Here is a 16,881-nt window from a genome sequence, read left to right as displayed (position 1 = left end):
CCGAAGTTCTTTTTTGAGAACTCAGAAATTTTTCAATTGGAAAAAATGTCCAAAGGGAAATATTATTGTCTCCTGTTTGAGAACCTGATAAAACTGTGCCTTTTTTTTTTTTCTCAGCATATACTTTTGGGGATTTTTTCCCTATCATTTTTCCTTATCTTTATAGAATCCAGTTCTTGTAGAATAGAAACTGTCCCTATTCCATGAGCCTACAGGTTCCAAAATACAAAACTATTCCATGAGTAGTGGGCTAGGAAATCTGGCACAAAGCTGGTGAGCAGTGACAGGAGGTTTCCACTACTCCAGTCCACCACAAGGAATCTGTTGTGTAATAATTAAATGATGTCCCACTTTTGGAGCTTCTGATCTGTATCTTCTATTACAGATATAGTTGTGCACAGTGAAGAACTTTAAATCTTGGCAGAGAAAGATATGTAAAAAAAAAAAAAACAAACAAACAACTCAGCCAAGAAGAAAACCATCGTCAGAGGGGGAAAATCTTAAGAAGGAGGATGAAGGGTGGGGGAGGAAACCCCTCAGATTGTTTACTGTGGTAATTGGTATTTTTTCTTAGTGAAGGGAAGTAAATACTTCATCACTGCTCCACACTTCATCATAACTTTTACTTCCTATAAGCAGAAGAGGACATTTATTTTTGCTTTTTGTTAATTTTATAATATCAGAGTCTTTCACTTTGAAAAGACTACACAAGGAACTGAGTAGTAAAATCCAGCTAATTTTGCAAGTTATAATAGTTGCCAAAGACATAACAAAAGAGCAAAAGAAAGACTTGAAGATGAAAACAGGAATACTGAGAATTTTAACTGGGAAGATATTACTAATGCAAGAGCAAGCCAAAATCTAGACACGTATAAGAGAGGTTGAGATATATTATTTATCAGCAAAAGAAAGCTGTAAGTTGAAGACAAACAGGAAATCACCCAGAGGTTAATTCTTCCAGCAACAACAACATAAAAAAAACCCAAACAAGCAAACAAAAACCACAAAAAAAAAAAAAAAAAAAAAAAAAAAAAAAAAAAAAAAAAACAGGGGGAAAAATTGCTAATTTTAGTTCTGAGTGACTTCTTAGTATAGAAGGTCTGAGGAATTACCCAAATGGTGGCAGTGAAACAGTAAAGCAGATAAATATCTATTGAAGTCAGGAGAGACAGGAATCACTAAGGAAAAGTTTCCCCTTGGCAGTGGGCTCTGTGAAGAGTTTCTGCCCTTGTATTTTAGCTTGTCTGCTTTCACTTACAAGGTGTTTTCACCCCTGTGTTGCTGGGGTCTTGCTGGAAGTGAGGAGTGTGTCTTAGATTAGGCTAAATTCAAATGACACTGCAATACAACAAATTGAAATGAATAAGATGAATTTCGTTGGAGTCCAGCTGAATTAAAATTGTGTATGAATGGGGGGTTTTGCTTTCTGTGCTTGCCCGTTCTTTATATAATTCTTTCCCATTTAAAAAATACAAATTGACTTTCAAATCTGTGAGACAGATTAAGAATTAATGTAAGGAGGTACTACTAAACCATTTTGTATCAATTTCCTTCATTTTACCCTGCATTTACTAATGGGGATTTCTGACAATCAGCCATTTGTTCTGTTCTCTTGCAAGAGGCAGCAAAAGCTTCTTGTGAATCCCAGGTTCTGCTGGCTCAGATGTGCTTTTTTTCTGCTGGGATGTGTCAAATGGCAAAGAACCTGATTCTGATCCACAGACATTCACATTTAATTAATTTTAGTAATTAATAATGTTTAATTAATGACTTGCACTGTCAGCTTTATAAACTGGATTTCTTGTATCTGCAAAAGGGGATTTTTTTAAAAAAACTGAAAATTCTTGCACTGAAAAGAATGGAAAAAGCACCCATCTACTAAACAACTGCATTGGTAGGGAAATTTTTAACATTAATTTGAATCTATGCAGCATGGCTGTACTTGAGTGAGCAGTTCAAAACAGAGATATTCTGAATATTATAGTGTGTGCATTTGGGAGGATGCTTGATTCTTTTGGTAAGTATGCAAAGCAAAGGATCAGGGGGAGACTTCTGAAAAGCATTTTGGTCATTTGCAGACAGCCTCTCACCTGTCTCCTGTAGAGCTAATGCAGCCTTGCACTGCTGTGTGTCCCACAGCTCCAACCTCCTGCCCACCCTAAAACACTCCCTGGCATCACTCTGATGTCTGGGTGTCACACTGAGCACCTTGGAAAGGACAAGCCTCAGGGGGAGCATCACTACAGTGGTCACTTCAGCCCAACATGAGCTCCTAGATCCACATCCTAAAATTAAAATAGACTATGGCTTTGACTTTTTGACAGTTTCTCTTACAATCTGGAGTCCAGCTCTTCTCTTTACCTATGCCTCCTGAGTTCAACACACACAAAAGTGTATCAAAGTTACTACTTTTGTGTAAGAAAAAAGAATCCCACAGCGTTTCTTTGTAATAACTGTTCAGCTACAAAATTTTATTGGTCTCCTTCTATGTTCCCTCTAGAGGATGTAATGCACAAAAGCATTGCCACGGAACATATAAAATTACAAATGAAATTTATTGTAAAAAGTAGAATGTCTTCTAGACTGGTGTCAGTATTTATTTCATTCATAAACCAAAACTGCAGGTATAATATATTCATTGTCAGCAAGTTCATGTGTGTAAATTGCCATCCAACAGTATTGACTGATATAAGACAGATATTGAAAAGACAATTTAAATTTACTCTTCCAAACATAAACTGTTCCACAAAAGCACTGTAGAAACTCCTTCAAAGTTTTGTGTTGTGCTTCACATTTATGGTTAACTACATAATTTGGTTGTGTCATAATCCACTGTGTTTGGCAATTTGGCATTAAAGGCCTGCAAAGCAGATTGGATCCTCACCACTTCACTGGTAGACAGTTTGAGTCTATGACGGAGCAAGCAAGAGAAGAGGTCCAGACGACGTTGGCCGGGTGGAGAGAGTTTATTTACACGATCCCGAATCTCCAACAGCTGCAAAAGTGCTGAGTCCTGTGAGCCCTGAGTGTAGGGGTAGTCCAGCTGCAAAATCAAGTCTCGAATTGCTTCTGGGTCGAAGTGCATGCTGTAGCCAAACACTTGGATGTTGTTGATTTTCATGTAGCCCAGATTTCTTGAGGGATCAATAAATTCCAGGGGTTCATAGTAGATGCTCTCGTTGCCATTTGGACCATTTGACTTTATTCGACTCCTCAAATAGATGTGTACAGTTTCAAAAAATGTCTTCCACTTGTTGCCCAGAGTCAGCGTCCAGTTATAGCACTGAAGGGGTAAGTCCAGTTTAGTCCGCTCCCAGTCTGGGAAATTGTTTTCATTCACAGGCATAAACCAGCTCTCAGAGTGGCTGCCCCCAAAAGGGTTGATATAAACAGCAAGGACGGGCTCTAAGGTGCTGTTCTTAGTCAGGCAAATTTGCAGAGAGAGGCCCAGTATCATATGGACCAGGCTGGACTTGTACTTGTTGCTCTTAAGAGTCAGGAGCATCCGCTTGCGCCACGAGGGGTCGAACCAGCTGTTGAGGCGCATGTCATTGCTGATGAAAATGGCATGGACCTCGATCCGCCGGTCTGTCTTCTGCAGCAAATACTTCATCTCCAGGTCCTGCAGGTCCGTCTCGAAGCCGATGTAGTGCTCGGTGGAGTCGGCCACCTCGGGCTTGCAGAGCCCCTGGCTCAGCATGTAGCCGGCGTTGCAGCTCCCGCAGCGCGTGCGGTTGTCGGGGGCACAGCTCAGGCAGGCGGGGCCGTCCCCGAGCGTGCAGGGCAGGAACCCGTGGCAGGCCACCTGGTCGTTGGGGCAGGTGCACGTGTGGGTCTCCTCAGAAAAGCTTCCCAGGAGCCCGTTCTCGTTGCAGTAGAGGAAGGACTGGATGCGGTTGAGCCAGTAGTTGGAAGACCTGCAGCGTGAAAATAACTTGTTTTTAACAAAGAGAGGCCTGCACACAGCAAATACGACTTTGTTATATTTTATCAGAAAGAGAAAAATAAAGCTGGTTTTAGCATCAGGCTAAGGCACGATAGCATCTGCTGTCAGATAGATACAGGTATAAATTGCCTCTTAACAATGCAAAATCACAAAAGAAAAGTTTCCTTATAAACCCACAGGCATGACAGGAACATTTAGTTCAGGTATTTGCTTTCTCTGTGTCTCTGTCAAGGCAGCCTGACAAAGAGCCATTTTCTGTAACTGTCTTCAGATTAACATCTTGAAATCCTACGCAGTTGAGATTATTTTTGTGTGTTCTATTTGACCAAAGTGTTTAGTGTGTATCTAAATGTCTACAATTCTACTGTCCCTCTATTCTATTATGAAGATTTATTTTATTTTTACTAGCTGGACCTGCATTGATTTACAGACAGTGAGACAAAGTTCTTTCCTAGAATAGCAATAGGTCCCTACCCCCCACCCAAAGAGATTCTTTAGATGACTCCCAGCACTGCAGAATCTCTACAGGAAGCCATGCATGAGTGCATGAGCATGTTGTGTTTACTTTTCATCTTTGGGGACAAAATTAAAAGATCACTTTAATGTTCTTCTTGTCATCTCATTTTGGTTTCACTAGGAGGAACCGTTAATGTCCTGTGTCACACTGGGAAAGCATACTGAAACCAACAGTTTAGGCTGATGAGGCACTTCCACTAGAAGAAAGACAATGAGAAGAGCAGAGCTACATGGAAATAGTCAGAAAAATTTTCTTTGCATTTTTCAACTCCTGTTATTCTCAGAAATGCACAGTTTAAAGAACTTGTTTTGTCTGCTGCAATCAGATCTGTTGTTACATGTGAATGATGATGGTCGTACAGTTTCTTTCCCTTTCATTACATTGTTTTGGAGAGAAAATGCAAAACCCTCATTTACTCCTGACTGACTTTTAAGTCACATTTGAATTTGTCTCAAGGAGAAATCCATGGCATCTCAAATTCTGATATTTTAGAAACATGAAAATAAAGTTCAGTAAGAAAATACTCTGGTGACTTTTTTAATCTTTCTATTTTTTCCCTTTTGTCGGGCAGGAATCTTGGTTGTTCAGGGTTGGGGGTTTACATTTCTATAGCTCTAGGTATTTTCTAGAAGCATAAGTAAATATAATAACATGCACAACATGAACATACTTCATCATTATTCTTCTTGGTGCTTATTTGAAAGTCTGTATTAAGCAAAAATATTCTGGGTGAGCTTATTCCTTTGTTTCCTGATTACAAATCATAATGTCCATTCTGCAGGCAAGGTCAATGTCACAAAATAAAAGTTACCCCAAAACTGAGAAGACCTTGAAGCTGTCCCAGGTGGAATGGGAAGCTCCTGTGTGTTTTGTCTGGGTTGTTTTGACAGCAGCCTGCACATGTGGAGCTGTCCCAGCCAGACCAGGTGTGTGTGACCCTGGTGCCCATTTTGGGCTGAACTCTTCTGTTCACTGCTATAACCCCATGGGCACCACAGCAACCAAACCAGAGCAGATTCTTCCCAAAGGAGGGAAACCAACCTTCCAAAGGCCTCTCTTTGCAGCTTCTCCCTAATCCTTTGTGCTTCTCTGTGCTAATTTCAGAATTGATGCAGAGTCCCAAAAGCTGCTGGAGGTAAGATATAAAAGTCTGGTTTGTTTACTTTAACTCTTTAGTTAATGCCATTTGATTTGCAGTAGCCTTCATAAAGTTGCGACCTTGTGATTTATCACACTGGACAGAAAACTGGGCAGATTTCAAGGCTGTATTATTTGCATTTTAATATCCAAGTTTTCTGCTGGTGTTGTTACTACCATGTGCAATTACATGACTACTGGGTTTGCAACTGTGACTTTTAGCATCCTCCTCCACTTCTGTGGGGAACAGAAGTCCATGCCTTTGAAAAGTTTTATTATATATTAGGAATACATTTCCAGATCACATTTACAGAAAAACTCTTTTTACGGAGACCAGGAACTGTTAGAGAATACAAGCAGCAGTTTAAAAATCTGCATGAAATTACAAGCTGCAAAATTAAGTAAACTTCTTTCTGTAACTTAGTTATGTTGTTTGTAACTTAGTATTATCTAGTTTACTTAAACTGCTATGTCTTTGATGATTAGCAGTTGCAAAGAGGTCAACAACCTTAGAGGGAAGGAGGTTATCCCCTTATTCCAATGAAGTTCAAAACAATAACATTCTAATATTATTGCCTTACTTTTATTTCTTTGTACCTGATTTTAAACAGAGAGATTTCAAGAAGAATCTGCTTATACTTTTCTTCGATTATTTAACAAATATAGTCTATTTTAAAAAATTAAAATTACTTCCTTATTTAACTGCTTGTTTTAAAATTAGTCATTAAGGAATACTATTACTCTTTGTAAATTTATTGCTTTCAGTGGAGCAAATTAAGTAAATTATGTGAAAGTACATAAAATGTGGGTGATACCTACTTTATGTAAGCCAGTCGTCCTTCATTGGTAATGACTGGCATGTCATTACAAAATCATTCTTTTTCTCCTAGAGATTCAAGATCAGATAAGTTCTGGAGCCTGCAGCCAAGGGAAAGGTTTGATTGGAAGCAGATGTGTCCTGCAGGTCACCACCTGGCTGAACAGCCCCTCTAGGACAGTGGCAGCTGGGGACAGAGGGGGATTCAGAGAAGGTGAGAGGTGACAGCTCAGGTGCCAGACTTGCTAACCCTGTGACAAGGGCTTCAAGCATGGCTAGCTTGGGGCTGGAGCCTGGGAAATAAAGCATCCAGGGAAAGAGGTTTTCTAATGTAGTTTGGAACTGCATAATCCATTTGGGACTGGATGATCTTCAAGGTCCTTTCCAACCCAAAACGTTTTGTGATTGTGTGCAGATTTTCTGCATTCTGTGCAGAAAGTGGTGCACCTAGGGACCCTCCTCTGTGCCTGGACATGGATGTGTGCAGGAAACAGGCACATTTGGACACAATTCCAGACCTCCTCAATATCACAGAGGTGTGGTGGATGGACAGAGACTCCTTGGAGAAATCAGGTAGTAGGGGATCAGTTGCACTCCCCACAGGAAGAAGACTACAGAACTAAAACTTCACTACTGAACAAGCAATTCACTGATCAGTGAGAGGACAGTGAGAGGGGCACTGTCAGAATCTTTACACACCATAAGATAAAAGGAAATCGATGAAGCCTCCCTGAATTCACAGAATTCACAGAATCACTGGGTTGGAAGAGACCTTCCAGATCATCAAGTCCAACCCAGCCTCAACACCTCAACTAAGCCATGGCACCCAATGCCACATCCAGTCTGTTTTTAAACACATCCAGGGATGGTGACTCCACCACCTCCCCAGGCAGACCATTCCAGAACTTTATCACTCAGCACCAACTGGAGAAAGCAACATGACCACAGGTGCCCTGAGCGAGGCTTGAAAGAGCTCTTCAATTACTCTTTTAACAATAAAACATTATTATTTGATTTGGGAAATTACACATGCTGGCCTGATGAGTCAGTTTTCCAAACACTGGGGTGTAGAACCAGCTTCCAAACCTAATGAAACCAGCAAGAATAGTCCTAGCCACTCCACTGAGCTTCAAATAAAAATGGAACGCTGGAAATACCTGTGTCTTTCTCATCCTGCATAATTATGTGATCATTTATAATCAAAAGCTATTTCTAGTGATTCAAACACTTGAAATCACAGCTTTACTGTAGAAGTAAAGTAATTTTTAGTTTAATTAAATATGATATTTGGTAAGTACAGGATACTTGTCAAATTATATAAAAAATCACACCTTCCTAGAAATTGTTTGGAATTTTTTTAAACTTCCTTTGTTTTTTAATATCAAGGTGTTGAAATCAATGTTTTAAAACCAGTACAAAAGTACAAAAGAAGTGCAAAATCTGGACAGAATTTCTATGAAAACATGAATATTGATTGTCCTGTTCCTGCCTAAGTTAAGACCCCAAAACTGGGTCTCCATTATTCTGGGTTTGAATCTCACCATTGACTGTAAAGAGCTCCTGCTCACGCAAATCACACCTCTCAGGGAAGAACAATTCCTCCCTCCTTATTAATAATAATAAGAACAATTCCTCCCTCCTTATTCTTCCTTATCTGATCAAATATTCAGTGTAAAAATACCTAGAGGTGCATGACAATATTCCACAAATTTTCTCAGTTCTTAAAATTTACTTGGAAGCAGGTTGTTAACTAATTCTGCTTCAATGAAAACTTCAGTTCCAATTTCTACTCATTTCCTACTCTGCTACAAGCTCAGGCTACTGTTGCAGGATGAAGAGACTCCTGTGGTTAAATCTGCTGCCCCATAAACTGCACCAGCTTTCAGCTGGAATGCTTGCAGGGGAAAGAAAGCCTGCCAGATAATCTCACTTTTACACGAGCATGGTAAAAAATATGATAATCCTAGGGAAGTTAATGCAGCAATTAACACCAGCCAAGTTTCTGATGAGAATCTTAATGACAGACATAAATCATAATCTGAAGTACGTTTAAAATAATTTGCAAATCTTTTTCTTACTGTGAAAAAAACTTTACTTAAAACCAGGATTATTTTTACTAGAGCAGTTGCAAGTTTAATCCAAACCACGTGCCTATTCCTGTTCAGTACCCTGTAACATTAAATGTAAGAACAAAGCACTATGGTCACCCAATAGAATAGCTGGAGCAAGTATTTAATCATGATATGACACTTTTACCTCCTTCTCTGCCTCACTAAGTGCTTAACATCTGTTGTACATCAGATGGCTCAGTAGCAGATGATAAGTACTCAGTGAGGCAGATGCTAAGTAAAAAAATGAAGACAATTTAACAAGAAGAGGAGAGGCAGTAAAATACCCATTACCTACTTTCCCCTTCTTTGGAGGCCAAGTCCAGTATAAATCTGTGAGACAGCAACATCAGCACCAAATGCACTTTTAGACATCTCTACAACGTCCTACTCTGGATCAGGTGGATTTACATCTTGGGAAGGACAAATCAGACTCCAAGTACTTGGTTTCTGTGCTGTGATTCAAAACAGTAATGGCTGCTTAATTTGATAATGGTCTTTTATGAGAATGTTGTTTTCTTCTAGGAATCAGGGTAAAACTACCAACAGCACAGCAGCCAGAAGAGCAGTGAGTGATCATAGAATCACAGAACCACAGAATGGTTGGGAGAGAGCTTAAAGTCCAGTCCCACCCCCTGCCATGGGCAGGGAAACCTTCCACAAGCCCAGGTTGCTCCAAGCCCCATCCAGCCTGGCCTTGGACAATTCCAGGGATCCAGGAGCAGCCACAGCTTCTCTGGGCACCCTGTGCCAGGGCCTCCCCACCCTCACAGGTAAGATTTCCTTCCTAATATTTAATCTAGCCTGTCCTCTGGCAGTGGGAAGCCATCCCCCTTGTCCTATCAATCCATCCCTTGTAAACAGTCTCCCTCTTTCTTTCCTGTGGGCTCCCTTTAGGTACAGTGAGGTCACCCTAAAGCTCCTCCTCTCCAGGCTGAACAATCCCAGCTCTCCCATCCTTTCCTCCCAGCAGAGCTGCTCCATCCCTCTGACCATCCTGGTGCCTCCCCTGGACTCTCTCCAGCAGCTCCAGCTCCTTCCTGTGCTGGGGCAGCTCTGCAGGTGGGGTCTCAGCTGAGCACAGGGGCACAGGGGCAGAATCCCCCTCCCCTGCTGCCCATGCTGGGGGCTCAGCCCAGGGCAGGGGGGTTCAGGGCTGGGGCAGGTCCAGCTCTCACCCCCAGCACCCCCAAGTCCTTCTCCCAGGGCTGCTCCATCTGCTCCTCCCCACCTGGATTGACCCCAGGGCTTGCCCTGACCAGGTCCTGTTAAAAACCTCCTGGCGTTCCCATGGGCCACTTCTGGAGCTTGTCCAGGTCCCTCTGGCTGTCACCCTGTCCTTCAGGGCTGTCACTGCACCCTCAGCTTGGTGTCACCTGCAAACTTGCTGAGAGTGGCCTTGATCCCTCTGTCATTAGAAGATTGAATGCTTTTAGTTTATTCAGCCTCATAAAATTACCCACCACTGAGATAAGTGTGCCTGAAATCGTTTTACTGTAGCTCACGTTACAGGTATGGCAGTGAGACTCTTGGTGACTATGCAAATCCCACTCCCAAAGATGGCAAAGAGGAGCAGTGCAGCTGCTCTGAATTCACATCTCACAATTTCACTGCTGCTCTACCTGAGCCAGGAACTTTTAGGCTGATCCAAAGGTCTGGGTTATGTGGGCCATGGTGCACACAAAAAGTAGTGTAAAGTAGGGAAGGACTATGAAACTTTTCTAAATGTATGTAAAGGAAAAAGAAACCTCTACCTAAGGGATGCCTGTTAGCACACACAGAAAGTTATTAATTAGCTATGGAATTTTAATGGAAATGTTCTCTCCATATGCTGAAATTGCTTCCAGCATTGAAGTGGAAGCAGTAACTAAAGAAATCTGTCTCAGTGTGATGATATTCTGTGGTGACTGGATGAACCTGGATCACGATGCTGAATTATGTTGCTGGGGCTGTTCACAATCTAAACTGAATCTACTTTGAATTATGGAGCCAAAATACCTTGTTTTCCCTGATAATCACATTTAAAGAGAGCCTTTCCAGATCCCCTAGCCCTTGTGCCACCATTCTGCAGCTGTTGCCTGGGCCCCTCAGGGCTGCTACTAAATCAATGTTCTTCTTTTAAATTCCAGATAGTATTTATATTATGAGAAGCAGAGGAATTAAGCCCCTACATTAAGTGGTTGAAACCTTTTGCACCTCATAGAGAAAAGTGCCATGGGTTTCACAATATTGCAAGCTAAACAATATTTTGGCACTAAAACATGTAATATTTCAGAGTCTATTTCTAGCTGGTCTGTTATGAATTGATTTACAAAGCTTTGTAGTTTTAACTATGTTGATTTTGCCCCCTTATAATTCTCATAGCAAAATTTTTCTAATATGAAACATTTCTGCCACACACACCCCCAAAAGAATAATTATTAGGAAAAAGAAAATTAAGATAATATATCCAAAACTCTTTCGACACAGCCCTAATCATAATGATCATTGCGGTATTTTTAATTGGGAATCAAACTGCTTTGTAGCACCAAATATTTATGTAAAGGGAGACAAATCAGAGACAAGCTTTGAAAGCTTTTACTAAGTAATGATCCAAAGTGCAGCAGGGACAAAGGAAACATACAGAAAATTAATTAATGGCGTCAATTGTAGAACAAAAGGAATCAGAGCTGTTAGGAAAATTAAGTTTCCATGTAAAGGAGGAAGAAACTTGCCACACACATGCACAAAACCCCACCAAAATACTCCAACCAAAATCCTCCAAACCGGCCAACCAATGTGTGCTTCTTGGAGCCAATGTCAATGTCTGTGTGTGCTTGTGTTTGTAGTGTTAGATCTGTGAAAAACTGACCTTGGTTCACAGATTAGCCGCTCATTTTGTGGAATTTTAGGTGGAATTTTCCAGATGTATGTTAACATATAAATGTAAAAAAATTATGAAGTTATTGTAAGGCTTAACTAGATGCCTCTGGTTAATAAACCCCTTTAGGGCATTAGAAAAGTAACAGCCAAATTTACTGCAATATAATCATCTTATTTTGTGTGAAGGAAAACTAGGGAAACATCCCAATATTGAACAAACTGAAAGCAAACACTGAAATGCCTTTTCTTTTACAGGGAGAGGTGAGATGAGGGTGTGATAATGCTGTGTGCTTTTCTGAACACAATCCTGGAACAGTTTAGGTTGGGAAGAACCTCTCAGGTAATCCAATCTAATCCTCCCCCATGGGCAGAGACACCTTCCACTGTCCCACGTTGCTCCAAGCCCCATCCAACCTGTCCTTGGACACTGCCAGGGATCCAGGGACAGCCACAGCTGCTCTGGGCACCCTGTGCCATGGCCTCAGCACTCTCATCCTAAAAGGAATTTTTCTTTCTGCCCAGTCTAAATCTACCTTCTCTTATTTTAAAACTACTGCCTTTTGTCCTCTCACTACAGGGCTTCTTTAAAATTCTCTCTGCATATTTCATATTCCATTCATGTCTCACTCTGTATTGATGCTGCCCGGTGTATTTTCCCTGCATTTCTGCCAGCCTTTCCCTCCCAGCTGGATTTATTAGCCCAAAAGATACTCACATTAATGTAGTGCAAGGGCAGCTCTTTGCTCTGTGTTCAGCAGACCATAAGGTAGAGGTAAAAAAGAAAGAAGTGAAGGAACATCCTAACTTGGAAAAAGGATAAAAATGAAATAGGATTTTGAAATGAAAATTCCTTTCACTGAATAATTTAAGATGGAAGTGTAAATGTAGCTAATTCAGGGGTTTCCTTGAATTTTAATATATATATAGCTGGCATAAACCTAATTTCAGTATTTAATCTCTAGGAGGAAGGGAGCCAGTAGCAGCTACTAAGACCAACTGGATTCCCTTGCCAAGATCTTGAGGCCAAATGCACAATAATAGTCTAAGTTGTTTGTGTGAACTGTACTGCAACAATAACAAGATGTACCAGCAGCTCTAGTAGGCAGTAGAAATTCTAGAATTAATAAAAAATTAGCCTCGACTGAAAGCTCTTTTTATATAATGCAGCAGATCACAAAAATCTATTGAAGATGAGAGCAGAAGGCAGTGTATCTTAACACTGTAGTTCAGATAGGAGAAAGCAGCATCCACATTTTTAGAGTTTTTTCTTCAAAACAGGAGTAAAATAGGAAGTTCAGAGACTGGAGATAATTTCTGAGCTAAAGCCTTTCAATAAATTGTAGGATAATCAATAATCAAGCAAAAGGGCAATTGGTAGGGTTATTGAACTGTAACAGACCCACAAAAATCCCGCTGCTGCCAACAGCATCCAAAGTTTTAAGCATGGTAAGGGGTAAATCTGTATATGAAAAGAGAGTTAGCACCAGAAAAAACAGCCATCAATTCCAGACTTTCTGGAATTAAACCTCATTATTCCAGGTATTATTATTCCTGGTAAAATCAGAGCCTCATTAACAGCCAGTAGCAGAGAGGCAGGTCCCTGATCACATCTGAGAAGCTGGTACAAGACCATCACATCTTCTCGTTTTCCTATTGATTTTGAGACAGGACCTTTAGTCCCATTTTAGGCATCCTTATTCCCAGGTACAAATAACAGTTTTATATAAAATAAAACAAACAAACAAAAAAATAAATGAAAATCTGTTTCTGCAAACTTTGTGGCAGCTATAAATGTGGAGCTAGGGAAAATCTGCTTTTATTCCTGGTTTATTTCTGTGTAATGATGACTATGGACCAGTCACTTGCTCTTTCCTTTGATAATGATCCTTATTTTTTCCCTGCTGTTTCCTATTTGGATTATAAATGTAGTTATCCCTAAAAGCTACTGTAATATAAACAGCAACAATCTGTCATTTTCTTCCATTGTGCAGAACCAGAAGGATTACAGCAAAGCAAGAATCTCCCAGACAAGAGTAATGGTCTTAATTAAAGAATACGAAACTCAGTTCTGTATTCATACCTCGCTTATCATGCTATTAAACAAAATAAACCAAAATAAGATTTTGAGATCAGTGTGCTTTTTTCTCTAATTTTGTAATAACTGAAAATAGCTATAATTTTCAGCAAACCCTTAAAATTTTAATACAGGCACAAAAGAAGGCAGATATACAGTCAGAAAAGAGGTTTGGTTTTCTGCCATGGTATGTTCAAATAACTTGTAAAGACACCCTTAAATTTCTGAAGGAAAATTAAAGGCTGTCTAGAATAGTTGGATCCTGCTGTTTAAGAACAACACGTATTTCACTTCACTTAAAAATGTATAATACTTGTAATAATATGTCACTTGTGTAGCAATCATAAACAGAGAAAGTATTAAAATAAATGGCCAAACGTTGCATGTCATAATATCAGTTAGGAGACAGACTTGGAATAATGTTTATAACAAATACCAAGTGATTGTATCTCCTAGAACATTACTGCCTTCCTTAAGCAATCAAACCCACAACCTAAAATACAATATAGAAGGTGATAGGGTGAAAAAAAAAAACCAAAACAGTTTTCTACATGTTAATCTGCATAATAGAAAATTTAGTGTAGATAAGAGAGCGAGGGGCCAAAGTCCCACCTTGGAAGATATGGAATTGTGATCTGCAGCACTAGGGGAGCTCTGAATCACACCCTGAAGCAGTGACAACTCTTATTGCAAAGAAAGAGCACGTTACTCCTGAAATGCTATTTTTCTATATAGGTAATCTCCTTCTGATGAGTTCATCCCCTATTGGTATTGTAGGCCTTTAAATGCCATGATATTCAAGGGTGGAAAGAAAATCTCCCCATGCAGAACAGCTTCCTTGACACCTTGAAATTTTTATTTAAGGGAATATAACTAAAAACACACATACAAGCCCATCCAAAATAACAACAAAAAGCTAACAAAATACCCAAGATGTTGGTCCACTTTAAATTCCTCCTTAGTAAAACTAACAGGCTGCTACAGAAGGAATTAATTTAAGGACCTTGTCTTTCACAAATAATTCCTAAGTGTTCACATCAATAACCAAAAGTGGATTGGAGCAGACAAGATTTCCTTGCAGGAGAAGAAAAAAAGATCTGTTAGAGAATCTGTTTTTCTGACAAGTGATATATAACATTTCAGAGCCTACAAAGGGATGTGTTTTAAGGCATATTTAGCATTCTTATCAGAGTCATTCCAAGAATCTTGGATTGTAATCACAGTGGGACACTAAAGGCTCTGGAATTCTATCATTAACAAGGTCTCTAGTATATATAGATAATGATTCTATCATTAACAAGGTCTCTAGCTTTATATAAATACATATATTATATATGTACACACACACACACATACATATACACACACAAAACATTCCTCCTAAATACCCTAGGCACTCTCAGAAAGGTTTATCTGTCTCTTCCAGAAAGACCAGATGCTTCCACCTGGGGAAAATAAAAAAGCAAAGCTACAAAAACCCCCTGAAAAAGAAGTCCTCCCAAACACACACTCAGGGGCTTGAAACGAACCAAGGGAATGGTGACGATACTAATTAATGGAAATGAATGATGAAGAGATAAAATTGAATTTTTTACTGAGGCTAGAGAAATGGCAAAGATCTCATTTTCTTTACCACTTTGTACAGAATTTCACATCACCTGTAGTTCAGTATCTTTGCACTTGAAACTCTTGAAGCTCATGAAGGTTGTTTAAATTTTGAGATTGTGAATGCCGTCATGAAACATGAAGGATGTCATAGTGTTACTTTTTAAATGTTTAATTACTGGACAAAAGCACTACCAAAATGTCCCCAAAAGGATTTCATCCATTCTTAATATTGCAAATGATATTGCACCTTCTATTGTATTTATAGTAGAAGTGACAACAAAGGCCTGAAGACATGATCCATATTGATAAAACCAACCTGCTTCAAGACCCTTTGCCTTGAAGAGATTCCAATCTAAGTGCAAACCAGACAAAATAAATAGAAATAGGCTGCAGGATGTGCTCACAGGGGTTTTAGAGCTGCAGTGAGGGATGGTGAGGACTGGAGGGGGATAACTGCAGAGCCATGAACTGAAATACAAGTCTGGATCTTTAATAGCCCCTCTGTCATGCAGAAGATTTCCTGCTGTGCACACTGAGTACCTCTGAATAACAAGGAATAGCCACAAAAATATCACTGATGTCCTCAGGCAAACATATCACCCATGATTTCTCCTGTTTGTCCAACACACGGGGTTTGGAAGTATCTTTTACATGGATTCTAGTGGATAAGATGGCCTAGCATTTATATTACAGGGGAGTTTGCAGATTTTGGTGGGATCTCTTTCAGCCTACACTTTCATCCAGTCATTGATGACTTTTCCCTCTTCCCAAGCTGCTGCTATTTGTGGTGCTCCTGATGGACAGCAAAGGTAAGAGGGTTTGTCACGGGCAGGTAAACAGGGCTGCAGCACAAACACTCTCACTTTGGTGAGTAATTACACTGCCTCTGCCACACCATCCATCTCCAGTGGCAAAAGGACTGAGGAGCCCAAATCCACACACAATCCAGTGTTTTTCACAAGGCTGTTTACAGCCAGGATCAATGTCCCCAGAAAGTCAGAGAAAAATTGCCTCTGCTCAAATCCTTTCCTGGATTTTGAAGTTTACTCTTAAGAGTCAAACACTCTTTCTCCAAGTCCCAAACTGTTCATGATACAAGGAGAGCAAATTAACATTGGCTTTACATCTGGCAGGAGTCTTACAATCAGTGCTGTTTGTTGCAATATAGTTCTGTCAAGCATTACTATTATCTGAATCCCTATTACTCCCTTAATCTATCTAATTCACCTTACTATGGGCTTGCTCCAAAAAAAATTATGGCAGTACTAAAAAGGACCCCTTTAACTTGAGAGCATTCCTGATCCATCACTTACATAGTCCTAATATTTTTAATACTAGCCTGTAGCTCTGTGAGAAACCACAGGAGCTCCTGCTCAGTGATGTAATTTTAAAAGTAATTTTAAGAGTACCACCTGTCCTTGTAACCAGCAGTATATTGCCAGTGATCCTTATTTACTCAAATAAAACTTGACTGAATTCTTTTAATACTCTACAGCAGTTTTCACTGGCTGTTTTTCGTTTCTATGGAAACACATTCAATTATTATTTTGTCACACAGGACTGAATTGCTGCATAGACTCCCCATCCACAAATGGGCACTTGAACCCTTGAATGAAATATCTCTACCCTCAGCTCCAGAAATAAAGGTTTGTTGGGTACTCAAAGACCACTTAGTTTCCCAGCATGATATGATTGTGATGGGGGAGAAAATTTGAATTGTCCCTGGCATAATCTTTAATGCATCCTACTAAATCCTGCAGCTTGAGGATCTCAATGATTTCCCATCTTCTAGTTGAGGATGATATTAGGGTA

The 16,881-nt window shown here is 39.9% G+C and overlaps 1 protein-coding gene across 3 annotated transcripts in view; it reads right to left on the bottom strand.

Annotated features, from left to right (window-relative positions):
- Positions 1 to 2,536: 2,536 nt before the first annotated feature.
- BRINP3 (BMP/retinoic acid inducible neural specific 3) overlaps positions 2,537 to 16,881 on the bottom strand; it is a 199,303-nt gene continuing 184,958 nt past the window's right edge. For all 3 annotated transcript variants that reach the window (XM_053985680.1, XM_053985683.1, XM_053985681.1), the window contains one exon: positions 2,537 to 3,917. In XM_053985680.1, coding sequence (XP_053841655.1) covers positions 2,801 to 3,917 — 1,117 coding nt within the window. In that variant the 3' untranslated portion in view covers positions 2,537 to 2,800. The remainder of the gene's footprint in view (positions 3,918 to 16,881) is intronic.

The sequence above is a fragment of the Vidua macroura genome, chromosome 9, assembly GCF_024509145.1.
Source record: "Vidua macroura isolate BioBank_ID:100142 chromosome 9, ASM2450914v1, whole genome shotgun sequence".
NCBI lineage: Eukaryota > Metazoa > Chordata > Aves > Passeriformes > Viduidae > Vidua > Vidua macroura.
This window is presented reverse-complemented; position numbering and strand designations above follow the sequence as displayed.